This window comes from Crocodylus porosus, unplaced genomic scaffold (assembly GCF_001723895.1).
Source record: "Crocodylus porosus isolate Cpor-Errol unplaced genomic scaffold, CroPor_comp1, whole genome shotgun sequence".
Classification (NCBI taxonomy): domain Eukaryota; kingdom Metazoa; phylum Chordata; order Crocodylia; family Crocodylidae; genus Crocodylus; species Crocodylus porosus.
In genome coordinates this window covers 162,834,707-162,856,160 of record NW_017728906.1, presented here as the reverse complement: position 1 = coordinate 162,856,160, position 21,454 = coordinate 162,834,707, and the positions used below count along the sequence as shown (strand labels likewise).

The following is a 21,454-nucleotide window of genomic DNA, read 5'->3' as shown; positions in this document are numbered from 1 at the left end:
GGGGTGGGGCATGTGGGCCCTTCGGGGGGGTGGTAGCCCCAGCCAAGTGCCCCCTGTTGTGGGGCTGCAGTCCCTATTGAGGGCTGCAGTCCCTGTGGTGGGGTTGTGAACCCTGTGGGGGGCTTTAACCCCTATTGGGGGGCTGTGGCCCTGTGGGAGGATGTCTGTGAGCTGTGCAGGTGGCAGCAGGTCACATCCAGGCAGCAGCCTCCACTGCCAGACTGCTGTAGTGGGTAAACGGTGCAGGGAACTCTCAGGGCTGCTTCAGCAGTTCAGCTGGCACAAGGGGTACTGTCCCCAGGTACCAGCTGACTGGGCCCCAGAAGCTCCTGAGAGTGAGTAGCCCTGAGCTACTTGCCAAGGCAGCTTGTTGTACTGATGGGGTCAGGACAGGGCAGCTTTTTATACTGCTGGGCTGGCCCTGGGTTCTAGCTCCCCCTGGCTGCAGATCCAGGAGGAGCCAGGCAGGGTTATTTTGCCCCAAGTAGCACAATTTGCCCCACACCAAAGTGCATGTTTGGGCACGTGCGCTGAGGCAAAAAGCCTCGGCTCAAATTTGCACCAATTCTACTTGAGTTGCTGCAAGCGCATGTGCTTGCATGTGTGGATGCACCCTTAAAGTTTTCCTCTAATGTTACTTTACATGGTTTTATCTGAGCTGTTATTTTTCATGTCTTCATAATAATTGCGTGTACTGATTACCCTTCATAGTGACTAGCACTAAGGAATTGGATACTAGTTAAGTTTCTAATGTAGGTTTTGCATAAGGAGCCCTGCAGAATTCATCTGCATATGTGAGCCAGCACGGCTTATCTGTTTCAAGCAGATATGAAACTAATCCCAGCGGTGAGAGGCAACTGCTAAGCAAACTACTATAGTTTTAATATTTCTTTACTTCATTATTAATGAAATACTTGTACAGATCACAAAGATTTAGTTATAGTTTAATTCTCAGATGAGAATCATAGTATAGAGATGTCTCTTCCAAGTATGTTTAAATCTCTTTGATAATGAAAATCTGTCTTTAGTTGTTATATACTTTAAAGTTATGGTACACTTTGAGTAAGGTAGAGATAAGTATGAAAAAATTCATTATGAAAACTAATTTCAGCAAACCGTACATTGGAAGCTGAATATATTAAAAATTCACTTAAGCATGGTAGTTTTTTTAACACCATTCAGATTCAAGCGGATAAATATTTTAAAATGTGCTGAGAAATAGGACATTGAAGTAGGGCCACAAAGTTGTCATTCAATTTGAAAAGTCCCATTATAAGAAGAATCAGTACTTTCTGTGCCCTTTCTAAACCTGTTACTTATTAAAATGATGATGTTCTTTAGCCTCACTTCAGTCTTTTTTGAGGAGACATATTAAATTCATGCCATCAACTCCTTATCAGGAGAACTGTATATGCATATTTAATTCCCTGTGTAATTTAGAAAGAGTGTTCTAATGGGCTAAACAGTGAACTGGAACGGAGGAGGTCTGTGTTCTGTTCTCTGCACTGCCACTAACAGTGGGCAAGTCTGATCACATCACTGAACCTCTCTTTCCTTTCCCACCCTATGTTTATACCATTTAGATTGTCAGTGTTTCAAGGCAGGAGTTGTTTCCTACTGGTATAGAACACCTGGTACAATGAGGACCTCAACATGTTTGGGGCCCCCAGGGACTACTGTAATATAGTAGCGTTATGTGAAAATTACTTACTGTAATTTTGTAATGTTATCTGAAAGACTGGGCAACCTCTAATACTGCATTTTGATGATCTTATCTACATGAATTATTGAGGCTAGCTAGCCAAATAATAGGGCAGTTGAGTCAAATTAGCCTTCGTTGGGAGACTGTCTGATGGATTTCTTCTCTTTCTACATTCTCAGAAAAAAAACATTTGTAAAGAGCACAGGAAGCAATACAAGAAGGAACTGATCCTGTGACAGTATCTGTAATGAAGGTTCTCAGTTGTTGTAACCTAACCCACCCTTAGGAAATTTAAAGATTTGGAACCCAGTCCTTGGTTTGGACTGAACTTTGTACTTTCTCAGTTCCCTGGACTACCAGAAAGCATTTTGGCCTTTAGCCAAGTTAAAGCAGCCTTAGTTCATTATAATTTGTTCCAGCTGGTAATAACCACCAAAGCAGTAATATCAGCTGTGGATCAACAAAAGTGTCCTGGCCAGCAGCCACACCAGTCCCTTTCACTGTGCTTCACCCTCATGTTTAGGTTCTCCCTGAGTAGCATGGGGTTCTTCCAGGTCAGTGCCATCATGAGGCTTAATTTATTATTTTGGCTTTCATAGTTGTTTTGTATTCTGTCAACATTTACTGGTCTTTAAACTCTGTTTCAAACTTTCAGGGGTGAAAGAAAACCAAAAATTGATCTTTTCAGAACATGTGTTGCTGCTATTCCTCGATTGCTTCCTGATGGAATGTCAAAACTTGAGCTGATCGATTTACTGGCAAGGTAGGTTGTGTAAATGCTTAAAAGACTCATCTGCAGGAATTGAATGAGACTGAGTTTCAGTCTGTGTAATTATTTCTTAGGCAGAAACACATATATAAGGTAAAATGATGTGTAATTGAAGCTTATGCCACAATAGATGTGAACAGCAGTATGTAAGATTGCATTCATACCTACAAACCTCTAATGCAGAAGTAAATGTCCTCTTTAGAAATGTTTTTTTACATTGTGAACTAGTACATTCACTCTTTCAGACAGCACTTTGAAAACAAACACCTTTTTGTAATGTGATGTGTATTTAATTCTTACTACAGTTATCCGCCACTTCATTAACTGGCATGCTCTATTAACCGGCATGCTGGTCGATGCCAGTCAAAACGGCAAAAGCAAAACTGGAAGTGGGACTTCCAGTTTCACCAAGTCCCACGTTGGGCCACGACAAGGGGCAAAGCAGCCTGTGTGGGGCCTCCGTCCCTGTCCCCCAGTACACTGACACCAGGGGAGGGGCAGGAGGGGTGGCACGGTGCCTGTCCCCCGGCACACTGACGCTCCAGACGCATTGGGCGGGGTCTCTCAGCTAACTTGCATGGGTACCAGATAACAGAGCTTTTGCTGTACGGTTATGATAGCAGCATGCTACAAAAAGAGAAGATCTATATCTGGCATAATGAGAAAATATACAGTTAAAAATTCCAGATTGGGATTATATATTTTACACATCTGCCTAGCAAAACAATGTGGCGGGCTTGGTGTGTTTGAACTTTATCTTCTTACTACTAGATCAAAAGTATTTTTAAATTTAAAAAAAGCAAAAAACAGAGAGGTAGGAGGGTTTGGGTCTGTCATACTCCTGAGCTAGGACCCTTCTGATCTGCATGAAAACAATTTCATTGTCATGAAAGAGGTGGATTATGATTCAGAACCTACAAAACGGAAGTAGGCTCATGGATTTAATAGCAATGATATAGTAGGGGCATATAAAGATTCAGTTGTACTACAGTTATGAAAAGCCATAATGATAGGTGACAGTTTTCAGCATAGAACACTCTGCTGTTAAATCTGCATTGTGGTATCAAAGTACCACTGCTAAATGTTTTTAACATATGTCTTGTAGACAACCTGTTAAAATGGAATTATTACTGATTATATTGGAAAAGCAAGTCTCAAGGACCCCAGTAATATGTCAGTATTATCAGGTAACAGTGACAAAGCAATGTGGGCACCATTATGAGGTGTGTTTAAACTGTGTACATAGAGGTCAAGGGGGGGATCATTTGCAGAAGCATTTGGTCTTGTCTGCTGCAGGCTGAATCCCAGTCAGACAGCTGCTTAGACCTATGGTGAATTGCAGACAGCTACAACGGCCAAAAATATAGTCAAGAATAGGTGTGATGCTTGGATGTCCTTGTCATGTCTTCTGTTGCCAGACCATATTCCACTGCACCAATAGTTAAGATTGAGATAAATTATATAAGGACATTTATGTTGGTTCTCCTCCAGTGATGAACTGCCCATATGTTAGGGTAATCCCCTCCAGGCTGGTATAGTTGAATTTCTCTCTAATGACTCCTATAGGTAAGAAGAAGTATTCATGGGTTACATAGGCAGTCCCATCCAGCTTTTATTGGCTATTAATATGGTGCAGCAACAGAGGGCCTTATGGGTAGGATTGATAAAGTAGGAGGCAAATTCTTTTCATTGCTCTTCAGTGTTCTTAAGAGACATAGTAAACATCTGAATTAGAATTACTGTGGTCCACGGGACAGATAAGGGAACAGGAAGGAAACTGACTGAACACTGTCTCAGTTTCCTTGCATTTAGGCCTGAACTCTTGGTTATCCTGTGATATCACGTAAGCAATACATTTACTCCTAATATGCCCAGAATTTAAATGTTAATGATATTTCATACCAGCCTTGTAATACTATAATTTAATTGTGGTTAAACGGTTTTGCAATACATACCTCAGACTTACAGTGTGCAGCTGCTTTAACATTGCATCAGTACTGCATCCTGTTACACAATGCTGTAATTTACCTTGTTGTGTCATATTCCAAATACCCTCCAGTAACTTATATATGGGGCAAGCCCGCTGCTTTGTGCAGTGCATTGTGGGAGTGACATGCACCAAAATATAGTCTCCTGTGTGGATTGTGCTCCTTGTTCATTGCCTGACATGTGTTTCTGTAGTTGCCATCCCCATTATGATAATACCCTGTGCTTGCGTGTACTGTCTGCTGTTGGTGAGGACCAAAATTGTCTTGTAAAAGTGGTAGAAATGGGTCTGGGGGTCAGTACAGTCAAGGTCTTGGAACGTATTCCTATTTGTTACATTGTAAAGTGGGTTCCTTTTATGCAAATTTAAGTTATGCGCCATTTTCCAGGAATGCGTGTACAGCATAAAGCGAGGGAAACCTGTAGTAGAAGTGAAGAGAGTATTTCTGCTCTAAGTTTAGTATGAGGGACAATGGCATTATTTTAGAGAGATACTCAAATGGATCTCCATCTTCCTCACATAGAGCTGCCTTTACACCTTTATTAGTATGAATTATATGCACTATAAAATAATTAGTTTGTCCATCTCAAATATGGCCTTTTTTCCTCATTACAGCTGCATGAGAGCAACAAGGGTAATGCTGTGGTGGGTGCCTTCTGTAGACAACCGGACTAGAAAGATGAGGTGTATGAGGCTTTCTTCAGATAGTACTAGAAGTTTCGAGATCATAGACCCTGGTTCTCATGGGGGACTTCAGTCACCCTGACAGCTGCTGAGAGAGCAATACAGCAGTGCACTGGCAGTCCAGGAAGTTTTTGGAGAGTGCTGGGGACAACTTCCTAGTGCAAGTGTTGGAGAGGCCAATGAGAGACTGTGTTCTCCTTGACTGCCTGCTCACAGATGGAATAATTGGAGGCAGACGTAGAAGTGGACAGCAACTTGGGCAGCAGCAACCATGAAATGATTTGAGTTCAGGATCCTTAGGAATGAAAGGAATGAGAGCAGCAGAGTAAGGACCTTGGACAAGGGTCAGAAAAGCAGACTGACTTACCCAGGGAGCTGATGGACAGACCCCTTGGGAGGCCAGTCTGAGGGGGAAAGGAGTCTGGTTTTACTTTAAAGGAAAGCTGGTTTTACTTTAAAGAAACTTTACTGAGGACACAGGAAGCATGGCATGGAAAGCATGGCAGAAAACTAGTTTGGCTTAGCAGGGACTCTTCAGTGAACTAAAATGCATAAAGGAAGCTTACAAGAAGCGGAAACTTGGACAAATGACTAGGGAGGAGTATAAGAGTATTGCTCGGGCATGCAGGGTTGAAATCAGAAAGGCCAAAGCATTACTGGAATTGCAGCTAGCAAGGGACATGAAGGGTAACATGAAGGGTTTCTACAAGCATGTTAGCAATAAGAGGAAGATCAAGGAAAGAATGGGTCCCTTACTAAATGGAGGAAGCAACCTGGTGGCAGATGATGTGGAAAAGGCTGAAGTACTCAATGCCTTTTTTATATCAGTCTTCACAGACAAGGTCAGCTCTTAGGCTACTGCACCTGGCAGCACAGCTGGGGAAAGAGGTATGCAGCCAACAACGGTAAGAAAACATGTTAGGAACTATTTAGAAAAGCTGGATGTGTACAAGTCCATGGGGTCAGATGAGATGCACCCAAGGTTGCTGAGGGAGTTGGCCAATGTAACTGCGGAGCCACTGGCCACTATCTTTGAAAACTTGTGAGGACTGGGGCAGGTCCCAGATAACTGGAAAAGAGCAAATATAGCACCATCTTTAAGAAAGGGAAGAAGGAGGATCCAGGGAACTGCAGACCAGTCAGACTCACCTCAGTCCCTGGAAAAATCATGGAGCAGGTCTTCAAGGAATGCATTTTTAAGCACTTGGAGTAGAAGAAGGTGATTAGGTACAGTCAGTATGGATTCACCAAGGGCAAGTCAGGCCTGATCACCCTGATTGTCTTCCATCATGAGATGACTGGCTCTGTGGATGTGGGGAGACCAGTGGATGTGATGCCTTGACTTTAGTAAGGCTTTTGATACAGTCTCCCATAGCATTCTTAGTTTCATAGTTAGTAGGGTCGGAAGAGACCTGAACAGATCATCAAGTCCGACCCCCTGCCATGGGCAGGAAAGAATGCTGGAGCCAAATGACCCTGGCTAAGTGATTATCTAGCCTCCTTTTGAAGACCCCTGGGGTAGGAGTGAGCACCACTTCCCTTGGAAGTTGGTTCCAGATCCTAGCTGCCCTGACTGTGAAGTAGTGCTTCCTGATGTCTAGCCTAAACCTACTCCCAGTCAACTTGTGGCCATTATTACTAGTTACTCCTGGTAGCGTTTGGGGGAACAGGGACTCTTCCGTGCCCCGCTGGTCCCTCCTGGTAAGTTTATAGATGGCCACCAGATCTCCTCTCAGCATTCTCTTGTGGTTCAGGTCCTATAGCCTCTCCTCGTAGGGCCTGCCCTGCTGCCCCTTGATCATGAGAGTGACCCTCCTCTAGACCCTCTCAATGCTGTCCACATCCCTCCTGAAGTGCGGCACCCAGAACTGGATGCAGTACTCCAACTGCGGCCTGACCAGTGTCGCGTGGAGGGGGAGGATTGCCTCCTTGGACCTGCTCGTGACGCATCTGTGGATGCATGACAAGGTGCGGTTAGCCCTATGGATCGCGTCCTCACATTGGCGGCCCATGTTCATTTAGGAATCAATAATGACTCCCAAGATCCTTTTCTGTCTCTGTGCTGACAAGAAGGGAGTTCCCCAGCCTGTAGGTATGCTGCTGGTTCTTTCTCCCTAAGTGCAGTACCTTGCACTTGTCAGTATTGAATCCCATCCTATTCTCATCTACCCACCCTTATAACCTGTCCAGATCTAGTTGTAGCCTGTCCCTCCCTTCTAGCATGCCCACCTCTCCCCACATCTTAGTGTCATCTGTGAATTTGAACAAGGTGATTTTCACCCCCTCGTCCAGGTTGCTGATGAAGATGTTAAACAGTGTGGGCCCGAGGATCGAGCCCCGGAGGACCCCACTGCCCATGTCCCTCCAGGTCAAAAATGACCTGTCCACCACCACTCTCTGAGTGCGGGCCTCCAGCCAATTTGTAAGCAAATTTATGGATTGGATGAATGGACTGTAAGGTGGATAGAAAACTGGCTGGATCATCGGGCTCAAAGGGTAGTAATCAGTGTCTCGCTGTCTAGCTGGCAGCCAGTAACAAGTGGGATGCCCCAGGGGTCAGTTGTACATCCAGGTTTGTTCAATATCTTCAACAATGATCTGGAAGATTGGGTGGAGTGTGCCAAGTTTGCAGGTGATACCAAGCTTGGTGGATTTGTTGTAGGGCAGGACTATGATTCAGAGAGACCCCAGAAATTGGATGATTGGACCAAAAGAAGTCTCATGAAGGACAAGAACAAAGTCCTGCACTTAGAATGGAACAATCACATGTACCAGTACAGGCTGGGGACTAAGTCACTAAGCAGCAACTCTGCAGAAAGGGACCTGGGGATTATAATGGACAAGAAGCTGAATATAAGCCAACAGTGTGCTCTTGTTGCCCAGAAGACTAACAGCGTACTGGGCTGCATTAGTAGGAGCACTGCCAGCAGGTCAACCGATCAGACAGGATGTAGACAAATTGGAGAGAGTCCAGTGGAGGACAATGAAAATGATTAGGGGGCTGGGACACATGACTTCTAAAGAGAGACTGAGAGAACTGGTCTTATTTAGTCTGGAGAAGAAAAGACTATGGGGGGGATTTCATCACAGCCTTAACTACCTGAAGGGGGTTTCCAAAGGGAATGGAGCTAGACTGTTCTCAGTGGTAGCAGATGACAACAAGGAGCAATAGTCTCAAGTTGTAGCAAGGGAAGTTTAGGTTAGATATTTTGAAAAACTTTCTCACTAGGACAGTAGTAAAGCACTTGAACAGGTTACCCAGAGAGGTGGTAGAATCTCCATCCTTGGAGGTTTTTAAGATCTGGCTAGACAAAGCTTTGGCTGGGATGATCTTGCTGGGGCTGGTCCTGCTTTAAGCAGGATGTTGAAGTAGATGACCTCTTGAAGTCCCTTCTAACCCTAATTTTCTATGATTTGATCCCACATACATTGTGGAAGCTTAGGCTTTTCATTTCTGCAAATGCTTCACAATACTTATTACAATGTTAAATCACTTCAAATTCTGAATTCACTAAATTTTGTGACTAAATTTTGTCTAGTAGCTGAATTTAGAATTATGGGGCTTTGATCACATCTAACGGTAATCCATTTGAAAAAAGCAACTTGGAGTCCTCAAGCCCCTTTAATAGGGACTTGGTTAAGTTTGGATGTTTGGACAGAAAGCTGTTAACATTTCCTCTTTTCTTGAGATGAAACAGCATCTTTGGGATAATAGAATATTTTACTCACAGTTTGGTTTGAATTTTCATCCTAACAACAGATGTGTCTTTTGGCAGTTTCCAGAAAGAATCTGTAAATCAACAGCTAGGTTTTCTTCCAAGACAGCTGTATTCAAATTACAAGCAGTAAAGCAGATGTCAAGCTTACACTCTGGCTTTTGACCTTTTGCTGCCCACTGAATATATTCATTACAAATTCCCAAGATTGGTTTTAAACTTAAGGGGCTGCAGTGCAAACAAATGAGCTTTTACTTGCACTGAATCTTGGATTTTTTTTATTAGGAAGAATTGTTAGAAACTAAAAGAGGTATTACCTCCAACATCTGGCATGTCTGCATATCTTCTTGACATCTCGTGATTTTCCCTTTGGCAAAGAGCTGCTTTAGTAAGCCAAATTAATTACTGATAAAGTCTTATTCCTGAGAATTATGGAGAAATTCTCCACAAAGCCCCCTTAGCTCAGTTGACTTATATCCATTGTATTGACTGTGCTAACATAATATTGCAGAGTTTCTGTCTTAAGCTAAGTTTAACTTCCATGTCCTTTGATATAATTTTCCAGTGCCTTTGTACAGTAACTTGGCCTTAGAGACAATTATAGTTTGTTTATTGTTTTCGATCACCACCATATTTCGTTGCCTAATAATTATTGCATGGATGAATTTAATATAATTTCAGTTTATAGCCTATTCTTATTATTTTTGATGTCCAAAGGAGAAAAGAAAAAACATTGCCTTAATTAAGTTCAAGATAAATATAGTAATACCCAATTTGTACATTAATTCCTGTGGATCCTAAAGCACAGCAGTCTCTGTTGGTGAAGTTCTATAATAGTCAACCTTTTCTTTGACAGAGTAAAGCAGTCTCTGATTTGATTGTGAAAAATTGCATTACAGCAATCTCGTTGGAGTAATTTAATTTCACTTTTTCAGACAGCAGGGCAACTTTTGTTTTAAATTCCACTTAATCATATAATTCCAGACAAATAGAACTTGGTCCATTGCATTCTTTTAGCTTTTCTCTAGACTTTTTCCTTTTTATTACAGAGAAGTCATATGAGGCAGTGTTAGAGTTCATGTGTTTAACTTCATGTAAAGATATACTCTCAACAATTTTTTTCTGTTCCTTGACTGAAGTTTAATTTTAGTTGTTATACAAGCCCTTGGGAGTTTTGTTTCATTTTTGTTTGTTTTTATATACCCAAGATAAAATAAAAAGCATGAGATGTATGTATTTACCTGAAACCTTTTTTATTTTGCAAGCAAACAAGTCAACACTATTTTTGTTCTGAGAGATTGCAAAGATGCCATATTTAATCTTGGAGTATGTTTGTAAGTACAAAAATAAAATGTTCATATGACTACTCTGTACTAACACGGTAATTGTGACCACAGTAAGCTTTTATTTTGAATCCACAGCTATATTCAAGAACTGGTGTAACAAGAATTATTATATTCACTTTGAGTTTCTATTAATGTTAATTTACTTTGCTTATCACTATTGATGAGGCTTGTATTTTTTATATTTTATTTTTTCACAAAGGCTCTCTATCCATATGGACGATGAACTTCGGCACATTGCACAAAATTCTCTTCAGGGTCTACTTGTTGACTTTGTTGACTGGCGGGAAGATGTACTCTTTGGATTCACTAATTTCCTGCTACGTGAAGTGAATGATATGCATCATAATCTCCTCGATACTTCCCTAAAATTGCTGCTACAGTTGCTTACACAGTGGAAGCTTGTAATACACACTCCAGGAAAAACCTCTGAACAAGGAAAAAACAGATCCTCCGAGGTATAAATGCACAAACAAAACTGCACTGCAGTTTTTGCTAATTTATTACACTAATTGTTGTGTTTTATGTATGCCTTATCTATCCAGATTGTAACTAAAGGGTTCACTGCTGTTAAACTTTTTTTATAATTAGCTCTGTTGTCACCTGTGGACAGGTGTTACAGTTGATGTCATGGTGTGAGATGTTATTATGGGAGGAGATGTTACATGAGGGGAATAACATAGCAGAATGCATGTCAAACCAGAATAGCTTTTCCTAGATTGATAGATTGTAAAGCCGGAAGGGACCTTGGAAGATTATCAGGTCCAGCCCCCTGCACCAAGCAGGAAAGATAACTGGGGGTCAGGTGACCCCAGCAAGGTAACTGTCTAGTCTCCTCTTGAAGATTTCCAGGGTAGGTAATTGCACCACTTCTGGAGGCAGCTTATTCCACAGTCTGACACCCTGACTGTGAAGAAGTTTTTCGTAATGTTGATCCTGAATCGGTCTTCCAGGAGTTTGTGGCCATTACTCCTGGTTTTCCCCTCGGGTACCCTGGTGAACTGTTGCTCCCTGAGCCCTTGATGTATTCCCCTAGTATAGCAGTAAGCTGCTACCAGGTCTCCTCTTAGCTTTCTTTTCTTGAGGCTGAGTCAAGAAAACTACTTAAGAAAAATACATAAAGTGAAGTGTGAGAGTACATGGGACAGAGAGATTTCCCCAATACCTGGAACTGACACATAATGCTAAAAAATAAAAAGAAAGTTTCTGTGATTCACTTCAAACTTTCTAAAATGTGACACCTTTATAAACTGAGCATCCATGTAAAATCTTCCAAAGTATTAGTATATCACATAACTATAGGTACAGATACTGTACTGTTAGCATGATCAAAGGGGATAAACTGATGTTTTCTAATTAACTACTTTTGTAAGCTACAGTACAGTCCCACGTATACAAAAATGTTATTGGACTTCTGTTGTCTCTCACAATATACACACAAAAAAATTACCCATTTTTTCTGAATTCCCATTCATCCAAATAATGTCCTGTTCTCCCATTCAGTTGGATAAGTAAGATTTTACGACCAAGATTTTCAAATGTGACTTTGTATCAGTATTTTTGGTGCCCAACATGAAACACTTTTAAAGGGCCTGATTTTAGAGACGGTTGCTGCCCGTAGACATGCTGGTTTGCATTCCAATTAGAATATTCCAGAGCAGACTCAACTAACTCTGTTCCGTGTTCTGATTACACCAGCATTGCCTCACCATCACGTGTATTAAGCCCCCTACATTTTAAAATGGCCACGGGGCACTTTGAAACTCATTGAATAAGCTTTAGTTAAAATGCCCTTGCAGCCATTTTAAAACATGGAGGACTTAATACATGTGATAGTGAGCCGTTTTAATTAGAGCAGCTGTCAGGAAACTGCTTTAATTAAAATGGCCCTTCCTTACCCCTGAGCATGTGTATAGGCACCCAGTATTTAACTCACTTTTAAAATCAAATGAGCAAGAAACTGAGCAATATGTTTGCTTTTCATGATTATTTCTGTGAATTTTCCTGTTTATGTCTCTTAAAAATCTGTCCAAATGTAAATGATGTAATCATTCTTTCCATTATGCATCCCATTGTATCATACTCTTTATTTTGCTCAAAATGTCTCTGTATAAATATGGGGCACGTGTTCCTATGAAATGTCAGAAGAAATTTAAAGTCTGGGGAAAAGGCAGTTCTTTTCAGGATCAATAAACAACACAAAAATAGAATGACAAATAGTTTTAAATACTAAATAAGCAATTTCACATCCCCTTCACACTAGCACCATACACAGTTAGTTTTTTAGAACTAAGTATTATTGTAAATTGTGCTGCATATAGTAATCCCTTTTCTGCCTTCATGAGGAAGGGATCTTTGATCAGGCAGGTTGATGGGAGTAGTGTGCCTGAAGCGCCAGCCCCACCTGCTTGGCTTCTCTTCTGCCTAGTATAAACAAGGGGACCTTGTTTGAGCAAAGACAGCTGAGGCTGAGTAGAATGGAACAGATTTTCCATTCCTCTAGCCACCTCTTTGGCCAATTCAAACAACAATGAAAAAACCGATTGTTTCTCATATCTCCCCTCTCTGCATAGGTAATCATTTGTAGACATACAGCAGCTTTTTTTCCGAATGAAAGCTGCCCTATCTGCCTAGCTCTCCAGGTGCTTTAGTTGTCAGATCTGGGTTTCCAGGCATGCTGTGCCTTGGCCCAACTATATTTTGGGTCCAGGACGATCTTTTTCCTCTGGGCAAGCACAGTGTGAATTAAGTAACCTGGGAAGTAGGTAGGTTGGGAGAATTAAGAAAAGTAGTCGTATTTTTAAATAAATGAAAATGTTTAAAATGCGGTTGCTTTATAATGTTAGTATCCAGTGCAGTTAAGGGGATTCAGAGGGTCTTTTCCTAGGATTCAGTGAAGACTCAAGAAGGACAGGCAGACCTTTTAACCAGGGCCAAAAATGAATGTTAAGTCTTTGCAAACTAAGTACTTGCCTTACATTTTTATCCTCCTTTGCAGGGAGAAGATGGGACAGTTTAGGAGTGGGTTGAATCAAGCAGGAATTAAGTGGGGAATTAAGGGGGTTGCTAAGAGAGCCAATCCTAATTCCTTTTTGTGTGGCATGAGGTCATTTAACCCTGTACTGGATCCAGTTAATACCTGGTAATTTGAGTGGTGTAGGTTAGTGTCACTCTTCTTCCCCCTGGCTAACATTAACATAAATAGTTGTGGCCTGTCTTTTTTCATTCACATGTGTCCTGATCAAATTGGATATTTTTTACTAACTTCTTTTGCACTCAACCTCATCCTCATAATTTTCCTCTCATTGTTTTATAGTTGATACCAAATGGATCCAGCCATAGAATACAGTCTGAAAGAAGTCCTTACTCCAATGTACTGCATGCTGTCGAAGGGTTTGCACTGGTCTTACTTTGTAGTTTCCAGGTTGCTACACGTAAACTGGCAGTTTTGATTCTCCGAGAAATCCGGGCTTTATTTCTTGCACTTGGCCAGGCAGAGGTATGGTTTTCCCGGTCTGTAAAAAAGATTTTCCAGAGATAATGCTCTAAACTAAAATTACCAAGGTTTTATCATAATGTAAACAATGCAGAGGGTCATGCCGTATAAGTAAAATCATTTGGCCTTTTGGGAATTTGTCATTTTCATTTGTCTGAGCATCGCAGAACTTAGGAGTTTAGTAGATGATGAATACAAACAACAATTTTATTATGTAAGATGTGGACATTTTTGTGGTGGTATAGCCAATGGTCTTTTAAGGATTTTTTCATTGTGATACAAGGTACATGTAAAAGTTATAGTGTAAAATTATTCCTTTAGCATGGCAAATTATTCTGACAGAGAGGTAATTAGCCATGTTCTTGTGAAATCAGGCAAAAGGCAAGGTAGAGTTGCATCTTACAGGCATACTCAGAGATGTATAGCATAAACTTTCATAAGCAGATTCTGGCATCATCACCATTTACCTCTAAAGAAAATGAAATTCAGTACTATAATATGTCATTCCATACAAGAAATAGTAGTACAAGAAACATTTAACTTTATCCACATAATGTTTTCCTTGTATAGTAAAGAAATCGAAATCTTTCTCGTATTTTGTATCCACCAAAAAAAAAAATTCACGTTGTATGCTGGCAGCCTTAACACAGTAAGCTATCTAAATGCCTGAGAACACAAATATGTGCAAAGGAATGCTTTAATAAACAGTAAGTTAGTTTTTTGGTTCTTTGATAACAGATGTGGCAAGTCATACGGGATTTTCAGATCCACACTTTCGTTCAGTAAACAGTGCACTAAAGTAGCTAATTAACTTATTTTCGCACCACAGGCTGGGCTTGACTGTGACAGTAAAAGTAATACCAAAAAAAAAACCCCAGGCAAAATATATCAATTAAGACAACTTGTATATTTATGGGATTGTTTTAGCAGTGCTAAATCTTAACATGGTTTGTGTAGAGTTCTCTTTCATGAAAGAAGAGATATGAATCAATTTGCTAGAGAAAATTATTGACTAGTATTATCTTCATTTATACAGGATGATGACAGACCTATGATTGATGTCATGGATCAATTAAGTTCTTCGATTCTTGAAAGTTTTATTCATGTGGTAGTTTCAGATTCAGTAAGTACCTATTTATTACTACTGGCTGCTAATGGTTGGTATAAGTGCTGAACAAATACAATGCGATATAGTCTGAGAAAGCTATTGGAAATGCAAAGAAAATCTCTGGGCCACTTCTTAGAGATAAAGGGAAGACATCGTTGTCTTAAAATTATAGTTATGCTCAAAATATTTGAATACCTCAGGTTATGCATTTGTATGTGTTTTGCCTCTGTGTATACATGGTCACTACTGAAATGATAATTTTTGGTTTAATGATAATTTCTGTAATAATAGCTCAGCTTGCCACCAGTTATAAAATGGAATTTAGGCTACAAATGGGCTTTGCTTTTTCCTAGGAAAAAACATTTTCTCGTAGGACAAAGCATGATCATTCAAACTTTCATATCTGTTTTCCTGGGACAAATTCTAAAATGGTTCACAGGAGAAGAAGTGCTAACCGTTTGTCCCAGGACATCACAAAGTACATCGGAACAGTTGTCCTAGGACTGCATTATTGAAGAGACAGTGCATTTAGCTGCTCACTAAACCCTGATTGGAAGGGCAGTGTGTGCATATGCCAATTCCAGGACTTTTCTGTTCCAGGTCAAACATAGGCACAACTGGTCCCGAGACAAATGCAGTTCCTAGCCTTAGAGGCATATACTCAGGCAGTGTACATTGTCATTGGCCTTTCAAATCAATGGAGTTCTGATACCTTAAACCAGCCAGCAATCTGCCTCTCACTGTCTGTCTGCCTTTAGTAGATGTCAGCAATAGCACTACCTTTTCTTATCCTAGCAGCCATCAGCTATGTACCAGGATACAGTAGCAGCTTGCATATGCCAAGTTCTGTCAACAGATGAAGGAAGGAACAGCATCTTCCCTACAGTACTTATAAAGTAGGACAGATGTAGGAAGGGACAGAATACAAGAAGCACCAAAGTACTTGGAATTGTGATTGGCACAGACTACCTGAGCCTGGGTGCAGGTGTTTTCTTTAAGTGTAAGTTGTTCAAAATCACTTGGATAGATAAGCACAGAAATCCCAAAATTAAAAATTCGTATTTCTTATAAAATCATAGAAATCATAGAAAGTTATGGTTGGAAGGGACCTCAGGAAGCCATCTAGTCCAAGCCCCTGCTCAAAGCAGGACCAGCCCCAACTAGATCATCCCAGCCAAAGCTTTGTCTAGCCAGCTCTTAAAAACCTCCAAGAATGGAGATTCCACCAACTCTCTGGGTAACCTGTTCCAGTGTTTTACTGCCCTCATAGTGAAAAAAAATCTTCCTAATATCTGACCTAAACTTCCCTTGCTGCAACTTGAGATTGTTACTCCTTGCTCTATCATCTGCCACCACTGAAAACAGCCTAGCTCCATCTTCTTTCAAACCCCCCTTCAGGTAGTTGAAGGCTGCTATTAAATCTCCTCTCAGGCTTCTGTTCTCTAGACTAAATAACTGTACACACATATTCTATTGTGCATTCTGGGATGTGAAACTAATATTTTTGCCCTCTTGTGCTCTGTAGTGGGGTGCATAAAGGGTGGGTTAGCACAGTTGTTTCTCCAGTTGTTTTTTACTGCTCATAACTGTAAGGCAATCCCTGCAAGGTCCGTGTCTCTAGGCACCATGCAGTTTGTTTGTTTTTTGTCTGGCTAGTCCTAATTTATAGTTATTGCTGTCAAAAAATAGTAGTGATCAAAGATCCTCCTGAGTCTATATGACTCATGGGGCTATCATGGTTAAGGTATGCCAGTTTCTACTGCTAGTATCACTTCTGACTACCTTTGATTCCCCATCCTGAATGAGATGGGTCACTAGAGTTGGCAGGGCCAGTAACAATGAGACAGTATTGGTCAGCATGATATACAGTAGTCAGAAAATAGTAGTAGCCCATTATTTTGTTGACTTTTCAGCAATGAAGAGTTTTAAGGAAGGAATTGAAGGAAGATAAGAGTTGCAGGAAGATAGCCTTCTGAGGAGTTCCTCCCAAGCATGAAGTGTAGCTGGGGAGAAAGTACAGACATGCTGGTCAGAAAATATCACAAGTGGGTGATGAAGGCTGACACTGTGGGTCACGCATCTGTCTCTCAGTAGCAAACAAGAGATGCTAGGTTGGTTGGTAATAGGCTGTAAGGACTTTGAAAATAAGGACAAGAATTGGAATCCATACACATGGAAATAAATAATTATCACTGTGATTTTGAAATTTCTCTCTCCACAGACAGCAATACCATTAACACACAACGTGGATCTGCAGTGGCTGGTAGAGTGGAATGCAGTCCTAGTAAACAGCCATTATGACGTAAAAAGCCCTTCCCATGTTTGGATATTTGCACAGTCTGTGAAAGATCCATGGGTTCTCTGCCTCTTCAGTTTTCTTAGACAGGAGAATTTACCAAAGCATTGTCCTACAGCTCTCAGCTATGCTTGGCCATATGCTTTTACTCGGCTACAGCTGATAATGCCTCTTGTGGATCCAAAGTAAGTGCTACGCTGTACATAAGCTTTGCTTTTAAAGGCTTGGGTTGTAATAGAAGTTCTGTAGCCCAATTTTAATATAAGTTCCTCAGTACAATAAATTGGTTATAAGAATTTTTAGTAGTGGGTTTGATTATCATAGCTTTCAACTGTAGTAATACTTATTCTTACCAGCTGCATTGATTTTTGTACTGTATAATATCAAATGGTAAAACTGAGGTTACACAGCATTCATTACTTTTTTATTATTATACAGAAGCCCCATAATTCCAATATAAAACAGCAATTTTAAAAAAATTATTACTGATTTTATCATCCTTTTTTAATTTCAGTATCCCTATAAATGCAAAAAAAACAAGCACGGCTAGCAGTGGAGACAACTATGTAACTCTGTGGAGAAACTATCTTATACTCTGTTTTGGAGTGGCAAAACCCAGTATTATGAGCCCTGGACACTTGCGTGCCTCAACTCCAGAGATCATGGCTACCACTCCAGATGGTACAGTGAACTATGATAATAAGGTAACATGACATGCTTGAGAAGAAGTAATCTGTAATTATTTAAAATAAGTTTTAAACAGCATTTGCATGTGAAATCCAATAGTAGTGATAAAAGTGTCCCAGCTAGAAGAATATTTTGATATATATGACTTTTTTTAAAGGATTCTTAGTAATTACTGAAAACTGTCAACATCATAGCATAAGTGCATCATTAAACATTTGGTAATTGCAGTGGAATTTGCATGACATTACTGTTTTATATTGGTAGTTTACATTCTAAATGGTGTATATTCTGTACAGAAATGCTATGCTTAATGTGCACTTACTCTGGTAAGGGACTGTTATAACACATACATAACTAATAAGGCATGATGGATAGTTCATTTCTGTGACTTAATGTCATATCTAGAATGGGAATCTGGACTTTAAGGCCAAGAGGGGTAGCAGCTTAAGAAATTCAGTCATTTCCATTGAATAGAGTGTTTTGCTGAAGTTAGAAATTCGGTGAATTATATGACGTAATTACCTTTCAAACATAAATAAAACCTTTTGACTGATGGGGATATGATGTGGCAGACATCCAGCCAGAATGCTACATAGCATCATACTTGCACATAACTGCTACCTAGCCACAGATAGGTATAAGGATAATATACAACAGAAGTATAACTAGCTATTTTGGCGCCCTGGACAGAGATGCCACAGAGAGGCACTGGGGGCTGCCAAGCTGCTGCTGCCACTACCCAGGCTCCCCACACTCCAGCTACTGTTGCCGCCACATGAGTTCTTTGCGCACACACAGTCTGTTGCTGTCAACGTACACTGGGAGATGCCATGCTGACACTCCCTCTAAATCATCACTCATGGATGGTACCCCCTTACCCCACCCTATTTACAGTACTGATACACAAATGCCCTTTTTCTCTTAAATTATTACCAGCAAGGCAGGAAGGGAGCAGTGAAACACTCATCAGTGCTTTGATAGCTGCACTTATTGTTTTCAGTATGGGTAATGCTAACAGTAAATTCTAGTGATATCTTAATGTATTTTAGGCTATTGGAACCCCATCTGTTGGTGTCCTGTTAAAGCAGCTAGTGCCTTTAATGAGACTTGAAAGCATAGAAATCACAGAATCACTTGTATTGGGATTTGGAAGAACAAATTCTCTTGTTTTCAGGTACTGCCCAGGTTTCTGTAAAATCTCAGCTACTTGCCTTCCTTTCAAATGCTTCTCTTTTAATATAAAATTATTTGGGGTTTTTATTATTATTTCAAAATATGACTGTTTATATAGTAAGTATGATGCTGATTCTTGTTGGAGGGAGAGAAACCAGTAAAGAAAAAAGAAGCGCTGAGTTAGTAGTAATATGTTTGGGATATGGGTATTGACTGGCAGTTCTGGTTGAATGGCAGTTAAAGCTTTTCCCAGTAAGTGAGTATTTCATAAAGACTAAAAAGTTTTCCAATTTACCTGTGCTACATTTAATCTAAACTACCATTATGTTAGCACTTTCTTCCACTTCCATGGTACAGCAAGTGCTGCCCAACTGTAGTTTCAGGCAGGGGCAAAATGGAAACCCTTGTCAGAGCCCTTTCCTAAGATGTGCTCCAGTGGTTGGACATCAGGTTGCAGCAAGGGAAGTTTAGATTAGATACTAGGAAAATACCTCTCTCATTCGGAGGGTAATATGGCACTGGAACAAGTTTCCCAGAAAGGCTGTAGAATCTCCATCCTTGGAGGTTTTTAAGAGACAGCTAGGCAAAGCCTTGGCTGGGATGATCTAGTTGGGGATGGACCTGCTTTGAACTGGAGATTGGACTAGATGACCTCCTGAAATCACTTAGAGCCCTAATTTTCTAGGATTCTATGCTTTTATATGTGCCCAAAGAGGTAGATGAGATGAACCTACTCCACAATGTCATAACAGCCTTATAAAGAGACTTAGTATAATACTCTTTCTCCCTTACAGGGAAAATTAAATTTATGAAAAAAGCTTAATTATGAAGAACTGTATTTACACATTTATTTACTTATTTTTATTTAGGGAATTAGTAGAAGAACTTCATCCACTAATGAAAGAAGCCCTAGAAAGAAGACCAGAGGTTGGTGGAAGTAATGTGTACTTGGTGAAATAACAACACAGATTTAATGATTGTAAATATAATTCTTTGACAATACATGCTTTGACATAAAGGAATACATGCAATTGGCTATAAGAGGTCCAACTGGACTTTTTAATTAAAAAAATCTTAAATAACTGTATAACAGCTATTTTAAGCAATGTTTAAAACTGAATTTATTTTATAATTCAATAATTGTATAAATATACAATATATAAAACTTTTTGGAAAAAATACAAGTTAAATACACGGAAGCTTTTCATTGTGAACTAGGAAACCCACTTACAATGATAATAAAAAAGAATCTTGTAACACAATTGGGCCACAACCATGTTTCACAACAATATTTAAATATACTTTGTATGTATTACATAAATAGGACTTTACCACGGACTGTAGGTTGTCTTAAAGCCACATTGACTTGGTGATATTATATCAGTGTGGTTAGTTCACTCTCAATGTACCAATTTAACTGTAGCAAACCAGATTCTGTCTGCACCTTCTTGTTATGGTACTTCCCTTTTTAACCATTTCATTCACATAGCTCTATAGGCATGTATACGCTACACAGAGTAGCTCAGGTACCAGATGCAATATAGCTGCACTATCACAGTTATTATTCAGGAAGGCTAATTTCTCTTGATTATGTGCTAGAAGAAAGGTTTACTTATTGAGACCTAAGGCAGACGTGTAAGTGGGTGCTTGAGGGCCCTGACCAAGCAGCTACTCACAGGGTAGTGTCAGTGGTTGCACTGATGCTCCCATGGCAGTAGCAAAGCCAGCAATATAACTGTTGCTGTTTTTGTGTCCCGCCTTCCCCACTAGAGTTAGTGCCTGAGGCTATTGTTTCTGTTGTCCCCCTTTGGTATAGTGTTCAACTGAGATGCAAAGTAAATTTCTTTGAAAACAGACTTGATGTAGGTACAAGCTGCTTAAAAGCTGAATTAACGTATTTATTTGACTCCAAGAAAACCCTGAATTTAAGAAGGCCCTTCGATAATTAGATTCTATACATGGAAAAATTTGTGTGCTATAATTTTCCATGTAAAGAATCTGATTATTGGAGGGTTGTCTTAAATTTGTCCCCTGAACTGCTGCAGCAGGAAAAGCAGTTGTGGGGGACCACTGGTGGGGGAGGCAGTGGGGGGGCAGATGGTGGGAAGTCTGTAGGGGAGCAGGCAGTGGGAGAGGCAGTGGGGAGCAAGCAATGGGGGGGCAGGCAGTGGGGGAAATCAAGAAGCTTGACCCCTTCCCCTTGTCCCGCCCCCCCTTCCACTCCCCGCCCATTGCTTGTATTGCTCCAGCACCTTAGACTCCATCCCCACTCCAGCCCGGGACATGGCCTCCATTTTCCTAAGCAGGGACTGGAGTAGTCACCCCATCGCTGGGCCCCCCTCAGGCCCCAGAGGAGGCACACCTAGGCCAAGGGTTAGTAAGGAACTAGTTAGGGAACTTCTGGAGGGACTGGATGTATTCAAGTCAGCTGGTCCGGACGATCTCCACCCTAGAGTACTAAGGGAATTGGCTGAGGTCATTGCAGGACCTCTG

General features: G+C 40.6%; 1 protein-coding gene across 8 annotated transcripts in view; it reads left to right on the top strand.

The window, feature by feature from the left end:
* Window positions 1–21,454, top strand: part of FRY (FRY microtubule binding protein) — a 379,103-nt gene that overhangs the window by 199,188 nt on the left and 158,461 nt on the right. For all 8 annotated transcript variants that reach the window (XM_019530102.1, XM_019530097.1, XM_019530098.1 and 5 more), the window contains 8 exons: window positions 2,358–2,465; window positions 10,404–10,659; window positions 13,518–13,700; window positions 14,734–14,820; window positions 17,027–17,286; window positions 17,616–17,805; window positions 18,838–18,962; window positions 19,831–19,888. In XM_019530102.1, the coding sequence (XP_019385647.1) occupies window positions 2,358–2,465; window positions 10,404–10,659; window positions 13,518–13,700; window positions 14,734–14,820; window positions 17,027–17,286; window positions 17,616–17,805; window positions 18,838–18,962; window positions 19,831–19,888 (1,267 nt within the window). The remainder of the gene's footprint in view (window positions 1–2,357; window positions 2,466–10,403; window positions 10,660–13,517; window positions 13,701–14,733; window positions 14,821–17,026; window positions 17,287–17,615; window positions 17,806–18,837; window positions 18,963–19,830; window positions 19,889–21,454) is intronic.